Source organism: Podarcis bocagei, assembly GCF_964188305.1.
Source record: "Podarcis bocagei genome assembly, chromosome: 10".
Lineage (NCBI taxonomy): Eukaryota > Metazoa > Chordata > Lepidosauria > Squamata > Lacertidae > Podarcis > Podarcis bocagei.
The window spans coordinates 26,550,059-26,572,724 of NC_138135.1; the positions used below are offsets into that span (position 1 = coordinate 26,550,059).

At 40.5% G+C, this 22,666-nt stretch overlaps 1 protein-coding gene across 11 annotated transcripts in view; it reads left to right on the plus strand.

Moving 5' to 3' along the window:
- MYBPC1 (myosin binding protein C1) overlaps positions 1-22,666 on the plus strand; it is a 96,648-nt gene that overhangs the window by 57,639 nt on the left and 16,343 nt on the right. For 9 of the 11 annotated variants that reach the window (XM_081212227.1, XM_081212232.1, XM_081212224.1 and 6 more), the window contains 10 exons: positions 603-709; positions 2,451-2,584; positions 4,285-4,444; positions 5,628-5,732; positions 7,925-8,113; positions 8,411-8,545; positions 12,612-12,728; positions 16,133-16,300; positions 17,555-17,643; positions 18,997-19,192. In XM_081212227.1, the coding sequence (XP_081068353.1) occupies positions 603-709; positions 2,451-2,584; positions 4,285-4,444; positions 5,628-5,732; positions 7,925-8,113; positions 8,411-8,545; positions 12,612-12,728; positions 16,133-16,300; positions 17,555-17,643; positions 18,997-19,192 (1,400 nt within the window). The remainder of the gene's footprint in view (positions 1-602; positions 710-2,450; positions 2,585-4,284; positions 4,445-5,627; positions 5,733-7,924; positions 8,114-8,410; positions 8,546-12,611; positions 12,729-16,132; positions 16,301-17,554; positions 17,644-18,996; positions 19,193-22,666) is intronic. The other 2 variants (XM_081212225.1, XM_081212234.1) reach the window with 1 other exon arrangement.

The window sequence follows — 22,666 nt, forward strand, 5'->3', positions numbered from 1 at the left end:
ATTTTTCGTCCCATAGGACGCACCGGCCCATAGGATGCACCAAGTTTTTTTGGGGGGGAAATAAAGAAAAAAAATCCCTCCCCCAGGACCTGCAGACCAGGTCCGGGGACAGCGGGAGGACGCGCTGCGCCTCCCAGCTGTCCCCGGAGCTTGCGGGGCAGGCAGCGGGGAGAAGCGCTCTTCTCCCCGCCGCCCGCCTGCAGACCAGGTCCGGGGACAGCGGGAAGACGTGCTGCGCCTCCCAGCTGTCCCCGGAGCTTGCGGGGCTGGCGCTGCGGCTCTCCTGAAGCCTGGAGAGTGAGAGGGGTCGGTGCGCACTGACCCCCTCTCGCTCTCCAGGCTTCAGCGAAAGCCTGCATTCACCCCATAGGACGCACACACATTTCCCCTTCATTTTTGGAGGGGAAACAGTGCATCTTATAGGGCGAAAAATACGGTAGGTGTAAACTCATCTTTGCATTCAGAAATAAGAAACAATTTGGGTCTAATTCATAAGACAGCAGAATTGTAATGTCATATAATGCAGTGTATAGTTTATAGTCTCATACTTTAAGTTCTTGCATATTTTTTCCCTTTAAATTTTCCTTCTTGATTTTCCACAGAATCCATCGGCTAATTGTTGATAAATCACTCATTGAGGATGATGGAGAGTACATGTTTGTTCCAGATGCCTATAATGTCAACATCCCCTGCAAAGTGCATATTATAGGTAACTTTTGAGTTCCTGTTTGTTCCTTTTTAAAAACGTTTCATGTGCTATTTAATATTCAGAGGCAGGCCTGCGTGGATCACAGGGATAATGTACTGTTGGCCTTAAAGCAGAGATTGGATCAGTTAGATGATTTGCTAGTGGTTGCTTTTCTTTCCTGCGTTTGAACATTTGTGTCATACTGGGAGATTGGTAGAGCTGGAAGCTATGCCTGCAGTTCACTGGGGCTTGCATAGTGAGATACATTCGATGGTCAGCCATGTTTATCTGTTGTAGCAAGAACAGCAAAGAGTCTTGTGGTGCCTTGTTGACTAACAACAAAGATCACAGAGAGAGAGAGAGAGAGAGAGAGAGAGAGAGAGAGAGAGAGAACAAGTTTTTTTTCACAGTAAAATTGATAGTTTTAAAGATCCCACTGGATTCCTTGTTGTTCTTTCTGCAACACTGCTACTCATCTGGAACACAAGGGGACAGAAGAGAGAGCAGAACAAAAGGTATATGGAGGGCTATATTTAGATCCTGCATTGAAAAGAAGGTTGGACTAGGTTAAGGATGTGACTCTCCAGATGCTGTTGGCTGACTGCTTTTTAAAACCACAGCACAGCCTATGGTTGCTTTTGTACAAGGTCAGGTGAAAGGTCCACCACAAGCCAATATTGCAGTTGAACAAACTTCTGAACAGTGGGATGACTTGCAGGATGCTTTCTCATCTTTTTCAATGTGTTTTGGCTTTGACCTGCTACTCTCATATCTCCCTTAGAACCTGGGGTTTCCTTCTGGTTCAGGTGGGTTCCAACAATCTGTGGAATAGGAAGCTGGTGTAATGCCCAGGTTTGGAGCTAATGCTGCATCATTGCCTGGTTTGGCCATTAGTCTGGAGTAGGGCCATAGCTAGGGGGTGGCGAGGTGGGCCACAGGGGCGCAGGCGACGGGGTATGTGTGTGAAAAATTGTCTAAAAATATGTCCATAAATATAAATATTTATTATTGCCTCATAAGAAATGGTTTTTAATAGAGGGTGAATTGAATTGGGGGGGAGGTTGGAGGAGAGGAAAAAGAAGAGCTAACTTGTCCGTGGCTTGGAGGCGTAATCTGGATGGTTCTGCCAGGTGTGCAAGTATACCTAGCTACGATTCTGGTCTGGAGAGCATCACTGCTTCCCTGACTGGTGAGATGTTCTGTGACATCCCTTGGTTTTAGGTTGGCTTTGTTTGGACCATCGTTTCTAAGAACAGGTGTGGGGAACCTTTGGCCCTTCAGGTGTTGCTGAACTACAACTCCCATCATTCCTGTCCAGTGGCCACGCTGGCTGGGTTGGTGCTGTAGTTCAACAATACCTTGAGGGTAAAAGTCTCCCCATACCTGCTAAGAGGAAGATATATTCTTCAGTATTTCAGAGGACAGTCTTATGAAGATAAGTATGCCATAAGACACATATGGTGAAGGTATACTGAAGCTGGGGAAAACCTGTAATATTCCTGATTATAACATATGAAAGAACCAAAAATGTGTAACATTTCTGAACACACCAGATGAGGGAGCCAATTGTTGTATGGATGGCTTGCCAACAATGTTTGGGACAGCATATAGAACGGGATGATTTGTCAATTCCAGGATTCAAACATAAAAGAAATGGACAAGTTTAGAAAGTTTTCATCTACTGCTTTCTGTACTCTTAGGCTTTGTACATAAAGAAATGTTCTTCTCGTTGTGCAAATTCCTCAGTGTTTCAATTTTGCAGATCCTCCTAAAATCCACCTTGATGGGCTTGGTGATGGCAATACAGTGACAGTTGTAGCAGGAACCAAGTTACGTCTTGAAATTCCTGTCTCTGGAGAGCCTGCTCCGAAGATTATGTGGAGCAGAGGAGACAAGGTACAACTATAACCTAGACATATATCTGCAATCTGATGTCAAGTCTTTAAAAATTATCAGTTTTGTTATGTTTTATAATAAAATATGGGTAGCAGAGTAACCTATATCAACAGTGGCATAACTTTGAGCTAAATTTTGGGTGGTTAATGATTACTCCTAGCCTATAGCACACAGGAAGCACATTATACTGAATCAGATCATTGGTCTCTCTTGCTCTGTAATGTCAAGACTGACTGGCAGTAGCTTGCTAGACAAGCGACATTCCCAACCCTACTGTCAGATGTTGGGAACTGAATCTGGGACCTTTTTGATAAAAAGCAGAAGATGCATGCCCAGAACCTTCTGAAGCAGAAGAGTGAGCCATCCTTGACTAAACACCCTGTCCTTAAAACAGGAGGATGCCTAACCTATGAAAAGCTCCATAATTGCTGTGGTTATTTTCACAATAAAATGTAAAAGCCAGTTATCATTTTGTATGAAATAGTGCAAGGGGGAGAAGAGGGTAAGGAATAAGCAATGGATTCAAGCGAAAGTGCGAGTACCATTTAATCAATAGTCATCCTACCATCTCATCATTCCGCCTAGTGATGTGCTGGATGACTCAGCTCACAATAGGTTTCGAAGATGGAGGGATTTATGTCCCTCATGTCTTATGCTGGAGGGAGTCTGTCTTGTCCCTACTGCAGTTACACAAATGTGTGTCAACTAGTGGTATGTTCTGTGTGGTGCTGCTTGTGATAGGAACACAGGAAGCTGCCTTTTGCATGGTTGGACTGTTTGTCCATTCAGCTCAGTATTTTTTACTCTGACAGCAGAGGTGCTCTGTTTCACACTGTTACCCAAGATACATTCAACTGAAAATGCTAGAGATTGAACTCAGGAACTTCTGCATTCAAGTCATGTGGTCTACTGCTGAACTGCAGTTCACTCCTGCCGGTTGCATCTCAGTCTAACTACTTAATAACTAGGCAGATTTGTAGGGACTGCCCACAATGTATTTCACCTGTACAGAAGGCAGAGAGAGGGTGTGTGTCAAAGAAAGGGTGGTTTATTGGGAGGAAGTGTGGCAAGAGAGTTGGGTGGAGAGTTAATAACGTTCTAAAAACATCCTGTGTAGATGCTCATTTCACTGCACAGATTATAGCTTGCTATGTGGTGGCTGATTCATTCTCAGTTGCACTCCACCCCAGCACCTCCTACATGCTTTTGTAAGGGACTATGGTCTGTAATGCTGCTTCTAGTGGTAATACCAAAAGAAGTTGTGATACCATTTTGGACATTACAGTGGTACCTCTGGTGAACATGATCCATTCCAGAGGCCCAGTCGCAACATGAAAAGAACGCAACCTGAAGCGCCATATCTGCGCAGGTGTGCGGTGCAATTTGGCGCTTCTGCACATGCACGAGCGGCGAAACCCGGAAGTAACCCTTTCTGGTACTTCCAGGTCACTGCGGGACATAACCTGAAAGAACATAACATGAAGCAAACATAACATGAGGTATGACTGTACTATAGAGTGTGTGACCCATTGACATGCTCCATATTAAACATGTGTTTACTCCTGTTGGCAGTTAGATTTTTGTATTGCAGATTTCTATTTCGATATCATGCTTTGATTCTTATTTGCCAATCTCCTGGTGGTTTTCAATCCCATGGTGTAAACTCTTTCTCCTCCTCCCCTCCCCTGCATAATTGATAGTGGCTCATGGATCCTGCAGCCAGAATACGGGCAGATAATTACCCAGACAGCAGTTGTTTGGTGATTGATTCAGCTGAGAGAGATGACTCAGGTGTCTACAGAATAATGCTAAAGAATGAGGCAGGAGAAGACACAGCCCACATCAACATCAAAGTGGTTGGTAAGTCTTTCCAGTTCAATACTTTTGTACCAAGACTGCTCTACTTAGTTCTGTGTTGTTATTTATCATTTCTATGGGTCTTTTCAGGATACAAAATACTTCATAGGGCTGTAGCCAAGTAACTTTTACTCAGAGTAGACCCATTGAAATTAATGGATCTAAGTTAATCCTGTCCATTAATAGATTTACTCTTCAGTAAAAATGGAATACAACCCATAGTTTTTAGCTTCACTGATTTTATGGGTTTCCCCTCCCCTCTGCTTTTTAATTTTTTAATATGATTGCATTTGATTTTTGCTTCCTTTCTTGAAAAAGTAATAGCTTTTAAACTATGCTGTTCAATGTTCAGAAAAAGTGTTTGAGTGGTATACAAAACTAAATTTTAAATGAGCTGAGGTAAGAGATAATGGCCTGGTTTGCTTGTCGCATTAAAGCATAGTTTCAATATGTTTGTACACATTGCTCAAAAGTTCCTGCAGTGCTCCTTTCCTACTGTGTCACTGACAAAACAACCCAGACTATGTCTTGATATGTCACCCAAATCTTACCTCATGCTTTTTTCTCTTCAAACAAACCATGAGTGGTAACCAAGGTTTGTTCTTCACTTACTGTTTCTGTTCTGTGAAGGTTTGGATGATATGATAAGCCAGACCCCAGGTAGGATTCAACTAATAAGTCCTGAACAAGGACTTCTGTTTGAGGAATTGGGCTTTTTCCACTCTCCTCCCCCTGCATGTCTCCTCAAAATTGACTCTGGGAAGGTTGGGAGAACCCCTGGAACAACATGCAGGGGGAGGAGAGGGGGATAATTTTGCCTGGTAAGCTGAAATGCTTGCCCTGACAGAATTATCACTTCAAAGACTTGTTTTGTCTGTGGTGCAGCAGCGTGAATGGAAGAAGAACACTGAGGGGGTGTTTGTGCAGCATGGTTTAATATGATGTACAAACTGGACTAAGTATTGTTTCAAAGACTGCCAATGAACTTCTTTGTAGTTGAGTGCTGATTTACACCTCGGTCTTGTCTAGAATATTTTTTTGCAGTTTGTTTATTAAAAGTCTACTTTTTGCTCCAGTTTTGCTCCAGTTTTAGTGATAAGCAATAAACAGTTCACTGTACAGCAATATCAGCACGTTTAGTAGGGGAGGCTATCCAAGGAAATAAAAATATTTTTGCTTGCAACAGATATTCCTGACCCTCCTGCGGCACCCATTGTGGTTGATGTAGGAGAAGATTGGTGCATTATGAACTGGGAACCACCAGCATATGATGGTGGGTCGCCTATCTTAGGTAAGTAGATCTAGCATCTGCACAGCTATTTTGATATTTCCTAGCTTTTTACTGTCAAATTTAATGGGAACCTCTGAGTTGGTGCCCACATGCTGGGCATCTAGCTGCTGTCTCTTAAAATAGAATTTTCTGAGAACCAACAAAGGAGATTTTCATCTTGTGTATATGACTTCATAGATACCATTTTATATACAGGCAAACTTGCACAGCCTTCTCTCTGTGTGTCTGGAAACATGTAGAAAAACAGCATGTGACATAACAGTAATTGCCTCCAACTTTCCCACCCTAGTTTCACTTTATTGACTATCACTTTTGAAGGAAGAGAAACTTGGAGTATTATAAACATTGCATCACACATTCAGGGAAACCTTTTCAGTCTGGTAGGCTAGATCAATATTTGTCTCCACCCCCCTGGGCCACCTTTGACAGGTGGGCAGGACAAACCACCTGTCAATCTTATGACAGGTGGGTTGTCCTGCCCCCATGACAAAGTCGCTTGCATAGCGCTTTCCAAATACCAGACAGCCATCTGGTTTTTGGGTGCTTTGGAACCACAGCCCAAGAGAGTTTACTAGCTTCACAGCAAGCCTTTGCCAGCAGTGATCCAACTGCCAATAGGTGACTGGGAGCCATCATTTAATTTTCTCACAATGCCCCCAAGGTTGCAATGCTCTGTGGCATCCTGGGAAATTAAAATGGTGGTTCCGAGTCCCAGGTGCCTGGCAATGATTGAAAAACTTTGGGGGGTGGGGAGATTAAGGGGTAGTGCTCAAGAGCAGGTGTGAGTAGTGAGCCTGAGGATATACTACATATTGTCACCAAGATTTGAGAGGAGGAATTGATATGGAGAGGCAACTTTCAGCAACAGTCATATGTTTCTTGTATTATTTAGTACTGCCCACACTTGATTCAAAATCAGTTATTACCTGTTTCTAGGAAACATGTATAAAGCAGCCTTGAGATGTTTGAATAGTGTAAATATAGATAGCTTTAGGCCATGTAATATGCTTTGTGGACAGTTTGCACAAGAAATCAAACTGGTGTTTCAGCTACATGGCATTCCATGGATAAGCAGAAACATTTTAACTGGTGGTTTTTGCTTTCTCTAGGAAATGTGGGGTGGGGACCTATTCAGATACCACTGTGCTGTCCAGGTCAAACAAATACTTTCTGTGATGTTCACTTTTGTTCATTTTAGAAGTTCTGGGCCATTAGCCAATGATATTACATTTATGCTTATATTAATCAGCTATTATTAATCAGCTAACGTCCTTATAGATCAAGATGATTGGACCTGGCTGCATAAAATGATACCATGTTTATTAATAAGTGTAAACCACAAATAACTTTTTTTTCAAACTTGCTTACAAGTGGCACCTATCTCCCTCCAAACTAAGCAAAATTTATGAAATTAATATGAATTTCTGGATGCATAAAAAAGCAGATTTTATAAATGTATTTTTGTACTTTATAAATGCATTTTGAGCAAAAATAAAGCAATTCTGGAAGGTAGTAATGGATACCATACAGGAAATTACAGTATATAACATAACAAGGAACCCCAAGACTACCTTCCAATATGAGCAAAAGCAAGAACAACCAATATACACCTTGTTACAAGCTTTTTCATCTGTGCGAGACAATTTATTGGCCAGATTTGTAAAAATAATATAACTAAATAGGATGATGGTTAAACAAAACAAAAAAAGAGATGTTGCATTATTAACTAAATTAACTATACAGTGGTACCTCAGGTTACATACACTTCAGGTTACATACGCTTCAGGTTACAGACTCGGCTAACCCAGAAATAGTGCTTCAGGTTAAGAACTTTGCTTCAGGATGAGAACAGAAATCGTGCTCCGGCAGCGCGGTGGCAGCGGGAGGCCCCATTAGCTAAAGTGGTGCTTCAGGTTAAGAACAGTTTCAGGTTAAGAACGGACCTCCAGAACGAATTAAGTACTTAACCCGAGGTACCACTGTACACACACAGCATACACCCCCAAGAAGGTACATTTATAGAAAGATGAGACTTCTTTATTGTTATTTTTTCATTCTAAAAATTTATAATATTCTTCCTGATAGTTCCATCTTTTTAACTAATGAAATAATAGAATGTATACATTTGTAAGAGTCTATGTTTTTCTTATCATATAAAAATAATAATTGTAATTCTGCTTATATTTGTTTAGGTTACTACATTGAGAGGAAAAAGAAGCAAAGTTCCAGGTGGATGAGGCTGAACTTTGACCTTATTAAAGAAACAACTTTTGAGCCCAAAAAGATGATTGAAGGAGTTGCCTATGAAGTCCGGGTGTTTGCTGTCAATGCCATAGGCACTTCGAAACCAAGCGAGCCCTCAAAGCCTTTTGTGCCTTTGGGTGGGTAGATAATATACAATGTCAAATAATCAGACTATCAGAATACCAAAGATATGTCTAAGTCAGTTCCTCCATTTTCTTTTAAATGTTGCAGCAACTTTTAATTAATGTGATCCACAAAACTGCACACAATCCCAAGGGGAAGAAAGTGTGCAAATAAAATGAAAAGCGTGGGAACAGGACAAAAGAGGAAGAGATCAAAACAAAATGTTAAAGGACTTTAACAGATAGACATTGATGCAAACATGCAGCAAAGGTTGTATTGCAAACTCAGACACTCTCTTTCATTGCTTCCAGCTGTCACGAGTCCACCCACCTGCCTGGCAGTTGATTCCGTAACAGATACTACAGTTACCATGAAATGGCGGCCACCAGACCAAATTGGAGCTGCAGGTTTAGATGGCTATATTATAGAGTATTGCTTTGAAGGAAGTAAGTGACAACTGAATTTTTCTTCAGTTAGGTGAGAGATGTCTTACTTTTTATAATTATTGCTTTCACTCACATTGAGGCGACTATATTGTAAGTGGGGGTTCTCCAAGTCAAGTGTGTGGTTCTATCCTATCCGGCTTCTAAATGGTTGGTACAACTGTTGCTAAAAATAATATTGGTCTTGCCTTGTTCACTAGCATTCCAGACCAGCAGCTCAAAATTCTGAAACCTTGTAAAATATGTATTACACTGATATGGAAATGCCATGTCCACTTTCAGCAGCAATGCTAGGTGCTACTTTAGAAACAAAGTTAAGGACAAAGGAAAAGCAAGAATTAATTCAGAGATATGACTGCCCCTCCCTTATTCCCATTGTCATTTATCATGTTGAAGCCAGCCCTATTATATGATGAAGATTTTCAGTGTCAATCAGATCTCTAAAACTGCAGTTGTTCCTGTGTACATGGTGTGTCACTCTCTAGAGCCTTGATATAAGTTAAAAAGGCAACTGATCTGAAGTGAAGAACAGTGGATGTGGATGTGACCTAGAAGAGGTAAGGAAATGGGACACTATGTGAAGTCCAGAACTTCCACAGTTCATTTGGGAAAGCATTCCCCCACCCCAGTTTGCAGTGTCTGGATAATAGCTATTCTGTGAAATGTTCAAGAATAGGAGGATATTCTTGCCCTAAATTTAATTGTAGCTGTGTTACTGGTATAGGCAGCCTATACAACTTTTACAGTACAGGAAGACCAGCCCGGAAGCTTGGGAAATATCTGTTTCTAGAGGAAGTGAATGGAGCACTGTGTGGCGGGCAGAGGAGTGGCAGACAACAGTTGGGAGGAAAGTGGACGGTCTCCAGTTTCTGCTTTGCCCTCCATCACTCACCCTAACAGAAATAGCAAAGAACAGGCAGCCTTCACGCCTCTGAGATTAAAGGTTCAAGTGAGTGGCTTCACGCCGTAAGCTATGGCTAGCTATCTTTTGGCTTGGCAGAAGCTTGCCACTATTTCCCTGATAACAAAGCCCTTAAAGAGTATTAAGATGTTTTAATAGATTCTACTCTTCGACTATGAGCCAAACGACACATAGCATTAATCACATGATTTGCCCTTGAGTGCAGGATTTTTCTTCCTTTCATGTATAGCCAGTGCCCTCTTTCCTGCCTCCGGTCTGGATTTGGACCCTGGTGTGGGACTCTTTACTCCCTGATGCAGTCCTGATTTAGATTACCCCTGCCCCCTGTGGGGAACCCATTCCTGGTAGGAGTGCCATACGGTTCAAATGGCTAAAGCTTCTTTATTCCCCCTCCCATATCAGGGTCCTAATCTGGATTTTGGTCCCTACACTTTAAAAAATCCTGCACACAAGGACAAACCGTGTGATTAACATCATGTGTTATTTGACCCTATAGCAGAAGTTTAGACCTATTATTATTATTATTAAGAACCTCATTTACAAATGAATCGCTATGCAGAGTGTTTAAACCAACAGGGACTTAAACCCCTTCCCACATTGCCAAATATCTTCAATGTGGGAAATTTAAGAAAACTGGAAAATAAATAGATTTTCTTTTCTTTTTGAATGGACAAATTGAAGAAAATTTTAATAGGTCTGGTAGAGCCTTCCAGAAACAAGAAAGCTGCAGCATAATTTACAGGTTGGGGTAGGGAACTCCCAGGAAAAAGCAATGTACAGGTGATGTAGAAAACTGATTTATTATTGAAGTTTACACAGTGCATTAGAGCCCAGTCTCTTTGCAATATCCTTGATAAAGAGCAATGTGTCTGAACTGCATGGGGAAAATACAAGAATGAGTTAGCTTTCTGTGACACCTATGGAAGTTTCATACCATACTTCATCTCCCTGGGAAAGTGGATTTGCCACATGTTCAGCTCAGCTCCATGCTGACTGGAGTTGATGGGAGTTTTAGTCCAAAAAAACTGGAGTAAAGAATCAAGAATATATGAATTAGCCAACAGTCCCAAATTCTTTGTAACTAGGGAGGATGTGATATGCATAGTAAATCATAAATCTAGCCATCATAGGTAGAAATGTCTTTCAAGGGACACTTCAGGGTTCAGCAGAACAAAATTCCTTGTGTACCTGTTGAACAGAGCAAAACTTTTACTTTTTTCTTTCAGATAGGCTTAAAAGCATTAAGAAGATCCCTCAAAATGACAGCCACGTCTGCCATTTTGGTGTTACCCACCTCACATAAAATACAGTAGTGATGTATTTTACAGACAATACTGTGTGCATGATGTGTATTCTACTTATGCTTTGCATTTCTAGATATACACCTATATATTTATGTGTGTGTATGTATATATATAGTTAATGCCACTCATGTGTATATTGTAACACTTTGGAACAAAACGTTTTGGAAAATACAAAAAAATACTTGGTGTTTTCTCTTGCTCTTGCTATATCTCTTGCTCTGCCTTGTTTCCTTTCATTTTTTCTTCAGTACCTGAATATCTCTGTTCTTCATCTTTTTTCCAGTACCTTTCCTTCAACTAATTTTTCTACAACGTTTAATATTTCACCTGGATCTCCAGGTATACTTTCTTTGACTGTCAATCTTTCAGCTGTCACTTTTTTCAGTTCTGTCCTTCTCTTCTTCTTACTTATTCTATCAATTATTCTCTCTTCCTTCTCTCTTTTACTCTCTCTCTCTCGTCTATTGCCCTTGAATGGAATTTTATTAGGGCTGCTTTAGTGCAGAGTGACCTTGGAAAAGTGAGAAACATTGTGGCTTCTTTAAAGTTAATAAAGGGGATTCTCAGCTTTCAGTGGAACCAATATTACATTACACATACACATATAAGTTTAAAGGATCAAACATTGCTCATGGACTTAGTGACAGGATCAGATATTATGCTCCTCTTAACTCATTCAGTACACAAGCTGGTCTCCAACCGTAATAATAAATTATTATAACTCATTCAGTCATTCATCTATGCTATCAAGAATTGAATACGAAGGCACTGGGAACTGAAAATAAAGGAATAAGCACCTAGATGATTAGAGGCTCCCAACTCTTTTATTCTCTCAGAATAACAGTCATTGTAAATGCAAAATGGGTAAGGGAAAATCCCCAGAGACATATTTCTGTAAGTTTGCAAATGACACTGACGTTTTCATTGGCTAAAATAAAATGTTGCCAAAAAAAGAGATACCCTTACCTGTTTTGTATTTCCTTTTCTCCGGAATCAACATAACAAAAACATAACCAGCTGAATATGGTGGCACACAATAACCTAAATTTGATCCAACAAGTCTGTTGTCTCAAATCAGCAAGCCCTGAAACAACGTTAGGTGCCTTCTCAACCTCAAGGTGAACAACCCCAAGTAAAGCTTGTCTTCCAACACCTTTATTTCCCCCAGGTTTTGTCCTGAATGTGGACACATGTATTCACATGAAACTCATGATCAGGGTCTTAATGGAAACACCAGCAACACAAGAATAAAACCTGTTGAGATCACTGCAGCAGTGCTGTCATCAGCAGACCCTACAACACAATTACTCTCCAGGTCCAGTTTTCTGCTTCCTGCCTGTTTTATTGTCCAATATCAAGACAGGTTATAATACCTGAAAACTTTTGTCATTAGGCCCGCCTTGCAAGGCACACCAATCCTTAAATAGATTTTAATCATTTAATGTTATCCAGTGAACCATACATGGTATGCACAATGGGGTTCTGAGCCAGAAAAGCAAAGTAACAACTGTGAATGAAAACTCTTTGACAGGCGATACTTAGAGAGACTGAGTTCAGTCAACTGCAACTATACATCATGCCAGCAGACTTCCAGATCACCTTATACCACCATATACCTCTGCACACCACTGTTCTATTTCTTTTTAGCTTTCTCTTTCTTATTCTGGCCTACACTTTAATCTTCTCTTCCTGCTAAATCTTCTCTTTTACTCAATGGATTTCTCCTGCCTATCTCCTCTTCTTTCAAACCTCATCTTTCTCTCTGGATGCTCAGATATACCAGTCTCAAAGGCTCTTCTGCCTATGACTGTAAAGTACCAAATGTGCTTTCCAAATTATTTAGGTTCTCAGGAGTCCACTACAGAGGGCAAGGGAGACAGTGGTGGTGGTACAGAGCAAAATAATAGTGAGGAGACAGACGGGGGCTTGATCAAGACTGAAGAGAAGACACCAAAACCCTGTGAGTTTTCAACGGCATCATCCTCCCCCCTTTCCCCCCCGATTGTGCTGTTTCCCCTTGATCTGTGGTTGGAGCCTCGGTCTGCTGGAAGCAAAGGGGCCAGGGGGGAAATAGGCAAACAATGGTTTGTCATGTGTAGAAGAAGCAAGCTCTGTTTCATTATCTAGCCAATTCCTTGATAATCCCAAAGCTCCTCTTCAAGGTGCAGTACATATCTCTGTATAGTTACTAACAGGGATTACTAACAACTGACTCATATCTTGCCTGTGTGAAAGTGGGTGTCTCTGAATTAACTTTAATGGTGGACTCTCATAAGGTATATCGGCAGAACTGTATGAAGGTGAATTTCTGGAGGCAACTTATGACCTGGAAGGTAAAGTATGCAACAAAGATATTTAAACATTCTTACTGAAATTGATTCCCTTCCCCCAACAGTATAATAGTGATGTTTTTGAGGGAACGCTATCTGCTACACACTCCTTCAAAAATACAAAAATACCGCAGTGACTTGGGGGGGGGGAGTTCATGGAATCTCGATTATTATACTATATAGAGTGCTCTTTTGGTTAAACAAAAGGTGCCAGAACTTATATCTTGATAAAAGTGCTGTAAGTACCTGCACAAAATGGCCATCATGGGCCGGGGGGGGGGGGGAGAGGTCATGGTACATGGTGCTATCACAAAAAAGCACAGACTATACTGTATGTGACTCGGTTCTTTTACTTTTCCTCATAATAGCCCTGTGCAATAGATCATTATTATTATTTCGCAAATGAGAAACCGAAGCTAGGAAAGGGTGGCTTGCTTATGGCTGAAGTAGGAAATGAACCCAGGTAGTATATGCCCAAATCCATTGATCCACCTACTGAAACACATACTGTCTCCACTCACATAATACTGAAGAACCAGTTTTTAAAAATATATATAATATGGTTAGTTTCTTCTGCAAAGTGTGAATGATGCATTGTTCTTTCTGTATGAAAGCCTATTCAATAACTGACTGCAAAAGACTGGTGTGTGAAGCTATTTGTGAATTCTGTATTTGTTAGAGAAAAGTAATAGCTAACTTCTTTCTCTCTAAAGTTCTGAGTATCAGTGAAGCTGTTATATATTTAAAGGCCACAGTCCCAGTCCAGATGTGTAGAGCTCTAATACATACATGGCGCTCTCACATACAAAGACTTTCCCCATTCATTGCAATTTCAGGGACCGTTCCATGCATATATCCCTATTTAAATAAAACAATTACAAAATTGTCCAGTAGCACCTTAGAGACCAACTAAATTTGTTCTGAGTATAAGCTTTCGTGTGCATGCACACTTCTTCTGATACACTGAAACAGAAGAAGTGTTCATGCAAACAAAAGCTTATACCCAGAACAAACTTAGTTGGTCTCTGAGGTGCTTGCATGACAATTTTTTTTTTTAAATTTTTAATTTATTTCGACTGCATCAGACCAACAAAGCTACCTACCTAAATCTATATCCCTATTTGTTTGCTTAGTCAAGTCCTTGACATGGAAGTGAATGGGGAGGCATGTGCTTGATTGGAGCTTCATGTGTGCATTGAATAATTCACAGAGTCCTGAATCTGGTTTCATATGTATTCATAAATACATACGGTATTTAGACTGGGATTAGGTTGATGGCCCCCATCTTCATGAAATTGGCTGCAGATAAATCCCATTATAACTTAGAAGTACTGTAGGGGATTTATCTCTAACCGCTGTTGGAAGTTGCCTGGTGGTCTAGTTGTTTTCTATGCAACGTGGCTGTGATCTTCCAAAGTTGTGTGCTGGTAAGAGTCCCATTCATTTACTGGTACCTTTTGTGAGCATAGCCTGCTAGTACTCAGTTATATATCTTTTAATCATCAGAGTGTTCTTGAAAGTTACTACTGCTGAGACAACTCACTCTGCAGTTCACTCACTGTTTGCAAATAAACATGGCAAGCCTACCCACCTCTGATCCTGGTGTCACTCCACTAATGATATTTCATATGTAACTGTAGTGGACTTAAAGAGAAAAAGGCCAAGTCATGTTTATATGACCAGCAAGAGAAAAATAACTTCATGTTATTGTCATACCGCTTATACAGCTGGGTTGTGGATGTTGGCAGTGGAAGTTAATAGCAAATATTGTATACTACTGGTACTAAATGAACTGTATGGGTTATAGAAGCTAGTGATATTCCTTCAATGCTAGTGATATGGAATCATGGGGGGGGGGCAGGGCAGGACTGGTGGCAGCAATGCTTCTGAATATCACTTTCTGGAAACCACAGGGAGGGAGTGTGGTATTATATTCGAATCCTGCTTTCAGGTTTCCCCCAGACACCTGGTTGCCACTGTGAGAACAGGCTGCTGGACTAGATAGCCCATTGGTTTGATCCAGCAGCCTCGTCTTATATTATGATCCTTCATACTCTGTGCCCAAAAGAATTAAACTAAAATTCAAGTGTGTGCTCTGCTGTGTAAATGACTAGCTTATGCAACATCAGTGAATAAATCGTTTCTGCTAACATGCTATCTTCTGAATTTGCAATGTGTGCTTTCAGTAGCTTGGGATTTTTTTTATTTCAGAGATTTGGGTGGCTGACATTTGCCTGCTGGGTATTCCATGTGCACACGGGAGCAACCACATAGTTCTGAATGAAGTTTCATACACACATGCGAATGCATATTTATGGTCTGTGTGGGATTGCTTCACCATCCCAGAATTACAGTTTACCTGGAGTTTTTCAGAGCATTTCAGAACTCTTAATATTGTTTAAAGGGAAATGTTGTGGCAGCAATAGAAAAACATGGATCACTTAGTGGACAGCAGAGGTGTATGTGTAAACATGACTGAGGGCAGTATGAGTTGGACAAAGAAGCATTCGTGGTACATAGAACCAGTACGGCTGCATGTGTGGATAATGATTCTGTGTCTGCATAATACCTGCACATTAATTATTTTTGCAACAATAAAACTAGAAAACTTTATTTAAAAGAGATAGGAAATTATTTAGACTGAAACTGTGTTCTGGATATCAACTTCCATGTGAAATTCTGTTACTGCAACTAATAATTATCACGTTGCTTGCATGTTAACATTCCTTTAAGGAGGCAGTACAATAATATATTGATTGCCTGCCCTTCGGGATTATAATTTTAATTATAAATGTATTAGTCGATTTTTAAATGGAGGAAAGTGTTAAATAACATTTATTTCTTACAGTCTTCATATGCTTCCTCAAATTAGAAACTGGTGGTTTGGCTGCAAAATATTTCCAGGAAGTGAAATATATTTAGTTTGCTACACTTAATTTTTTTAAAAAAGGAATTAGTGATTCACAAGCACATTTCATATATATAATTATCAATTTCTGTCCTTTCTTTCCTTTTGCTTTTTATCCTACTTCAGCGGAAGAATGGATTGTGGCCAATCCAGAACTCACAGACAAAACTAAATTCACCATCACTGGCCTGCCAACTGGATCAAAAATCTTTGTTCGAGTAAAAGCTGTGAATGCTGCTGGTCCCAGTGAGCCTCGGCTGCATCCACAGCCAATTTTAGTCAAGGAAGTGATAGGTGAGATGGGCTGTTTACTTATGTCTAGGGGTGGATGGATCTGTCCATGTTGGTTCCCTCAGTTTCTCATTTTTACAATCTGAAATTCAGTTCTCCACATTTCTGCAGCAATCTGTGATTTTTTTTAAAGTCCTAATGAAAATTTGAGTATTTCGAATACTCCCTGTGAATGAGGAGAAATTTGTAGGAAGTTTTGACTAATGTACATATTTTTGCAAGCCATTTCCTTTAATATAATGCTATTTTGTATGTTATTTTCACTAATATATGCATTGTATGCACATTTCCCCCTAATATGTGCATTTTTGTAAACATTGGTTGGAGAACTGCATCACAAAATTCGGTGAATTGTGAATTTCAAATGATGGCTGCGTTTGAGTTCTCATACTGTTTTGAAAGTGTGTGTTAATTAGGTCCCCCTCCCCCAATTTACCATTGCCAAATATTGTCATTGAGAAAACTTTAGAAAACAGTTAGGCCCAATTCACATGCAACAATCTTGACTTAAGCACATGTCTTATTGAACCAAGAATGAGTATTGGACCTGCACGGTCATCACACCCTCATGCTTGCTGCTTTGTGGTCCAGCTTCAGCACTTAGATGCATGTATGCATACATCATTTTATTTGTGTGCAACCTTTCCTTAGTTAAACCATGCTCAAGGGGGTCTTCAACATGAAGAATTACACAATTACAAATGTAACAAAAATAGTCATAAACAATAAATAAAACACATCAAAAAGTGCACAACCAACATAAAAATAAAGATGCAAAAATAATATCAATAACAGCCTCACAACAACAAAAATCCTAAGCAATACCCCACCCCAAGAGTCTGTTCAGCAGCCTCAGCTTTTATAGCTGGAGTCAGTCAGGCCCCATCCTCCGAGGCCTGGCAAAAAAGGCCTGCAAATCAGGGAGCAGGTCTTCCAGGACTCACAGCCAAAATGGTTGTTTAAACCACAGTATCCCATTACGTCTGTCCTGTCCTTTTACCAAGAAAGAGTCCAAAAGGCACGATGGAGCAAAGAAGAAAGTCCTGTGGTTGTAGCACTGCCGATAGCCCAAAGTAATCAACTTCCCTTAACAAAGCAAGAGTACTGGCTCTGGTTTTGCAGGCTCCGTATCCAGCACTTCAGCTCATCTCAGTTTAATCTCAGTTTATTGACTGGCATATGAAGCCAGGATCAGATCCAGTTAATCAAAGACGTTTTTAAACAAGTGCACTCCCCTTCCTTCTTTTTCGAATTAAGAACCCCCGAAGATTCGTCTGCCAAGACACTTAAAGCAAACATACATTCGAAGGGTTGGAGAAGCTGTGAATCTCGTTATTCCCTTCCAGGTAAGAAACAAATAAATATAATTCTTTATGTGAATGTCTGCATGACACAGGCAGCCCCCCGTTTACACGGGGGTTACATTCCAAGGCACTACACACATCAGTGATATCACGTATAATTAAAACCCATTGAAACAGCCTTCAAACACCCCACTCTGCCCCTATTCTGCCCTTTTAGTCACGTTTCAGTGACGTCTTTATGACATTTCTGGATCACTTCTGGGTTTGACGTGATGCATGTATACACGGTCACATACATATTGAATGGTTATAAACGGAGGGCTGCCTGTATTGTCAAAACAGCAGCGTGTGCTACTGGATTTTCTGCCTGTGTTCAATAATATGCAGGTCCTATCACTGGAGGTTGTTTTTTTTTTTTTTTTAAAAAAAGTTCATATTAGTTTCCAGTAGTCCCAGAACTACTCAGGACTATCAAGAAGTCACTAGAAGAAACAGGTATTTCAGCCTCTCATTGAATACTTGTAGGACCAGAAGAGGAAATAATGGCATCTGTTTAGATGTACTAGCTGGTAATGTCAAAAAGGTTGAAGAGTATATGCTGAATGCCCAAAACTATACTAATACTGTGCTTATCATAATAGTACATATATGTGCATTGTCAGGCCTATTTCAGGATGTTCATTAATGTTTAAAGCCCTAAAGACTTAGGCCCCAAATATCTGAAAGACTGTCTCCAACCCTTTCAACCTTCTCGGGTGTTAAGATCTGCAACAGGGGCTCTCTTGCTAGTCCCTGTCACCCCCAGAAATGTGGAGAATGGTGGCCTGAGAGTTCTCTGTGGTAGACCCTAAATTGTAGACCTCCCTCCCCACAGAGGTGAATCTAGCATATTCATTGTACAGCTTTCATCATTTACTGAAGATGCACTTATTTACCCTGGCATTTGACAGTTAAAGTATTTTGCTTTGTGGGACCCACATTTTTTTAAAAAATACCATATATTGTTCTGCTTCATTTTGAACCATTTGCTTGTCTTTAATTGTAGCAGTTTAATCTGTTGCATATTATATTGGAGTAACCCACCCTGGGACCTTACACTAAAGGGCAGGTAAGGTATCATACAAATAAACAAAATATCAGAAATGCAGCTTTCTCTTACTGTCATTTAAGTCACAGGGAGTTATTTTGAAGCCTCTGCCTTGAAAATAACTTGACAAAAGAACTGCAATATATCTCAGTGTGTTCAGAATGAACCTGCAGTTATAGTTCAATAAGCAGCTCCTTGACTTAAACATGCAGTTCTCTGTTTAACCTTATTTAAAGATCACCCTAAAATAATACTACAGTCATATAAAATTTGATCCGTGGACATGTTTGTTTGTTTCCCCCCCACAGGGAAGACCAAGACCTAAGGTCTCTTGGAAGAAAAATGGAGCTCATGTAGATAAGAACCAAATTAACATCCGCAACAGTGAAAATGACACAATCATCTTCATCCGAAAGGCAGAGAGGATCCACTCTGGGAAATACGACATGAAAGTTAAAGTAGACAATCTGGTGGATAGAGCCACAATAGAGATTCAAATAGTTGGTACGTGTAAAAATTTGGAAGCGATAAGAATATAGGCTGTTAATTGGGATGTACTAGCAATCCTTTGGCATGTTTGGGGCATTCCTAAAATGACTGCAAGAAGCTAGGAGTTAGTACCCACTGTTCTATGATCTCTTGTATGTTCCTCTGTGGTGTCTGGAACTGCCTGCTACAAGAGACAACATATTGAGATAGATACATCATAAGTTTTAAAAATAAAGTTGAATCCTTTATTACGCTGTGCATTAAAATTGCAGGGGCTGGACTAGATGACCCTTGTGGTCCTTTCCAACTCTACAATTCTATGGTTCTATAAATTTCAGAATATGACACACTTCTTTCTGATATCGCTTTAATCCTCTACTTCAGAACAAGAGTGTATATTGGATAAATGGAAGGGGAAAGTTCAGGAAGTCAAACTAGACATACATTCCAGCTATTTAACTTTGCCGAATGATTACATTTTATATTTATCAATAAAAAGCAAAGGGAACTGTGTTGTTCCATTAAAGCTCCAAATCCTTAATAGATTAATCCTTTCGTTAGAGCAAACCAAAATGTCACAAGAATGATCATGCTTTCGAGCTCTCTAGCATTGTTCTTCAGGATAGAAGTTTAAGAAGGCAGGGGTAAATGGGACAGGGAAAGAGCTGGTTTCATGTTGTAATCACGTCTGAATTTGGTCACAGTCTTAAGAGGGAATGAATTGCAAACTCAGTTGGATTAGGTTCTATCCAAATATAAAATCCAAGAGTTACCCAGATCTCTCTCCAGCTTTAAGCGAAACACACAGATTCCTTTGTTAGAGGGAACAGAGGTAAAGAGAAAGAAATGTAGCAGACTTTTTATGAGCAAAGCTAGAAATTAAATTTAGGGATTGTACTAGTTGTTGTTATTGTTTTTAAGTCAATACAGTAGAAGCCAACTAGGATAATCTAGTGGCTCCAGGGAGCAATGTAACTGTTAATATTCCTGCTGTGATTGCACCTGACCTAGTTTCTGTGCGAGTCTGGAAGGTTTTCCTTATTATCACAATGAAAAATAGTTTCTCACAAATATGCCTTTGAGAAAGTTAGATGGTTTGAGGATACACATGCTGATGTTTCTGAAATCTGCTCTTTTTCAAAAAATATTTAGAGAATGTCAGCCATTCATTCTTTGCTTAAGTATCTTAACTCTTATATTTGAAGTTTTTAAATGCGATACTGACATTTAAGTTGATACAAGTAAAACCTGCAAGAAAATGATACAGTTTATCCTCATCTTCTAATCAGAGTGTTCAGTGTTTTAGCAAGCTAATCATGATATTCTCCAGAATGCTCCATTATTACTTACACACCTTTGATACTTAACGTTCAGTGGCTACTGGTCATGCTCACTCTTCACAGAGCTATTATTATTATTATTAGCCCTTGAGTTGTTCTTAAATACATTTTGTACCTATACAAGCCTCAGGTTTCCCCAAGCATGATACATCCCTCTAGTTTCTCAATTTCTCCCTATACTCATCACCTAAGTGTGCAATTGGGGGAGTAATGGGACATATATTATTATCAAATTAGTGTGGTTGATATTTCCAGGTGATCAGAACCTATGCTGCAGAAGTAACCTCTTGAAACCCCAAACCACACAATTTGGGTAGAAATTGTGCTACCTCTTCCCTCAGTGCTGGCATCATCCACCTGACGCACATGATCATTAGAATACAGATGTTACCACTGGAGTGAGGGACCAGCCTGGCAGTTATATGAATCAGTCTGTAGTTCCATTTGATTCAGTAAAACTAGAAACTCAGTTTCTGCAAGTGAATAACAGCCAGCCCTATGGAAATTTGCACAGAAGTTAAGGCCCACTGAGTTCAATCATGCTTTCTGGAGAGAGGATCTATTTTCCCTGGGCTCACTGTAAGCCCTGCAAAGACAGCAGCAGGAACACCAGAGAGCTGGAAATAAACGTTAATATCACCCACTCCAGCATCTCTCTTGGCTTCTCTGCTACTGAGAGGCAAGTCAGAAGCTGCATTTTATCTGATCACACAATAATCCCCACAACTACAAGCCAGTTCTGCCTGGAAGCAGGCTTCCTGCAGGGGAATTAGCCTATGGTGTCTGGGCTCACAGTAGGCCCCTTAAGACAACAGGAATGTAATGTCTCTCCAGCTCTCTGTTGGTCACCCCACTACCAAGGGAGACAAGTTAATTATTTTTTTTGGGGGGGGTCATTTGATGAGGAGACAGGAAATACATCTTTAAAATTAGAGCTGGGGACAATCTGACTTCCGGGGTGGCACCTCCGGTGATGGCGGACTCCCTCTGAACTGGAGGGACAAGCTCCGCATGAAACGGGTCTTTTCCGCTGCGGCGTAGCAGGGACCCCTCTGAAAATCACAGGCGGATGAAGCCTGTGACCGTGGGACTCGGCGGGCACCTTTAGCGCCCCCCCAACTCACTAAGGAACCCAGAAACGGGCTCCGAAGTGAAGAGGGGGAAGTGGTGCAGTGCTGTGAGTCGATTGCTTTTTCTGCGGAGCGAAGCCGCACAGCCGTTGCCAGAGAGCGCTGCCTTTTTCCTGGGACAATTTCGCATCGCAAATAACTAACCGTGAGTACTGGAATGCTAAATACCTGGATTTTAAACAAGAATTGGCGAAATAAAAGGAACTTGGACTCTAAAATTTACCCTAATTTAGTACTGAAACGGAAAGGGCTAAACAGGAAGTCACCCTTCCGTTCTCTTGTAGTTATACCAAAGCAAAGACAACATAAACTAGAGCCTTAAAAATCACTTTTAAAGGATCGTCTCTCATCATTCAAAATTGTGGAACCCCCCTTCGGAAGCAGGAGAAGAAGGGGGACATTTACAGAGTTGTTTAAACCTGCAGAAATAAAGTTAAAGTAAAGTAATTTTCCACTGTCCTGACCCTGGAGCGGGGTGTCAGATTTGATGATTGAAGCTCATTGACCAGAAACAAATGCTTTGACAGATAGTTAAAAGGAGGGAAACATTGTGATTCCATTGTTTCCTTTCGTCTCTCAAAAGAACAAATATGGACAAAATATCTTAAAGAAGAAACTCTGTTGCTATTGTTCCCAAGGAAAAGGACAATCTGAAGTTTTTCCCCCTAGAGGGGAACTATGAAATTGTAACTAAATCCTGGGAACTTGCGGCTGTTACTGATTACAACTGTGGGAAAGAATTCTGTGACCTTGCAGGACAATGCCTTCAGAAGCACTGTTGGGTGCTTTCTGTAAAATAAGTGACCTATTGGATCAGTTAAGTCAGAAGATGGACTTTATGACTAATGCGGCCAGAACCTTTGAACAGGTAGTGGGAAACCATATGGAGCCCACCGAGGAACCAAAACAGGAGCGTGCCATGACAGAACAACTGAAAGAAGAGGACCTTGCTGAATCTGGGATGCCAGGGATGGAGGGACTTTTGGCCCAGCAGGAAAATGAGCCTTTGGATCTTATAA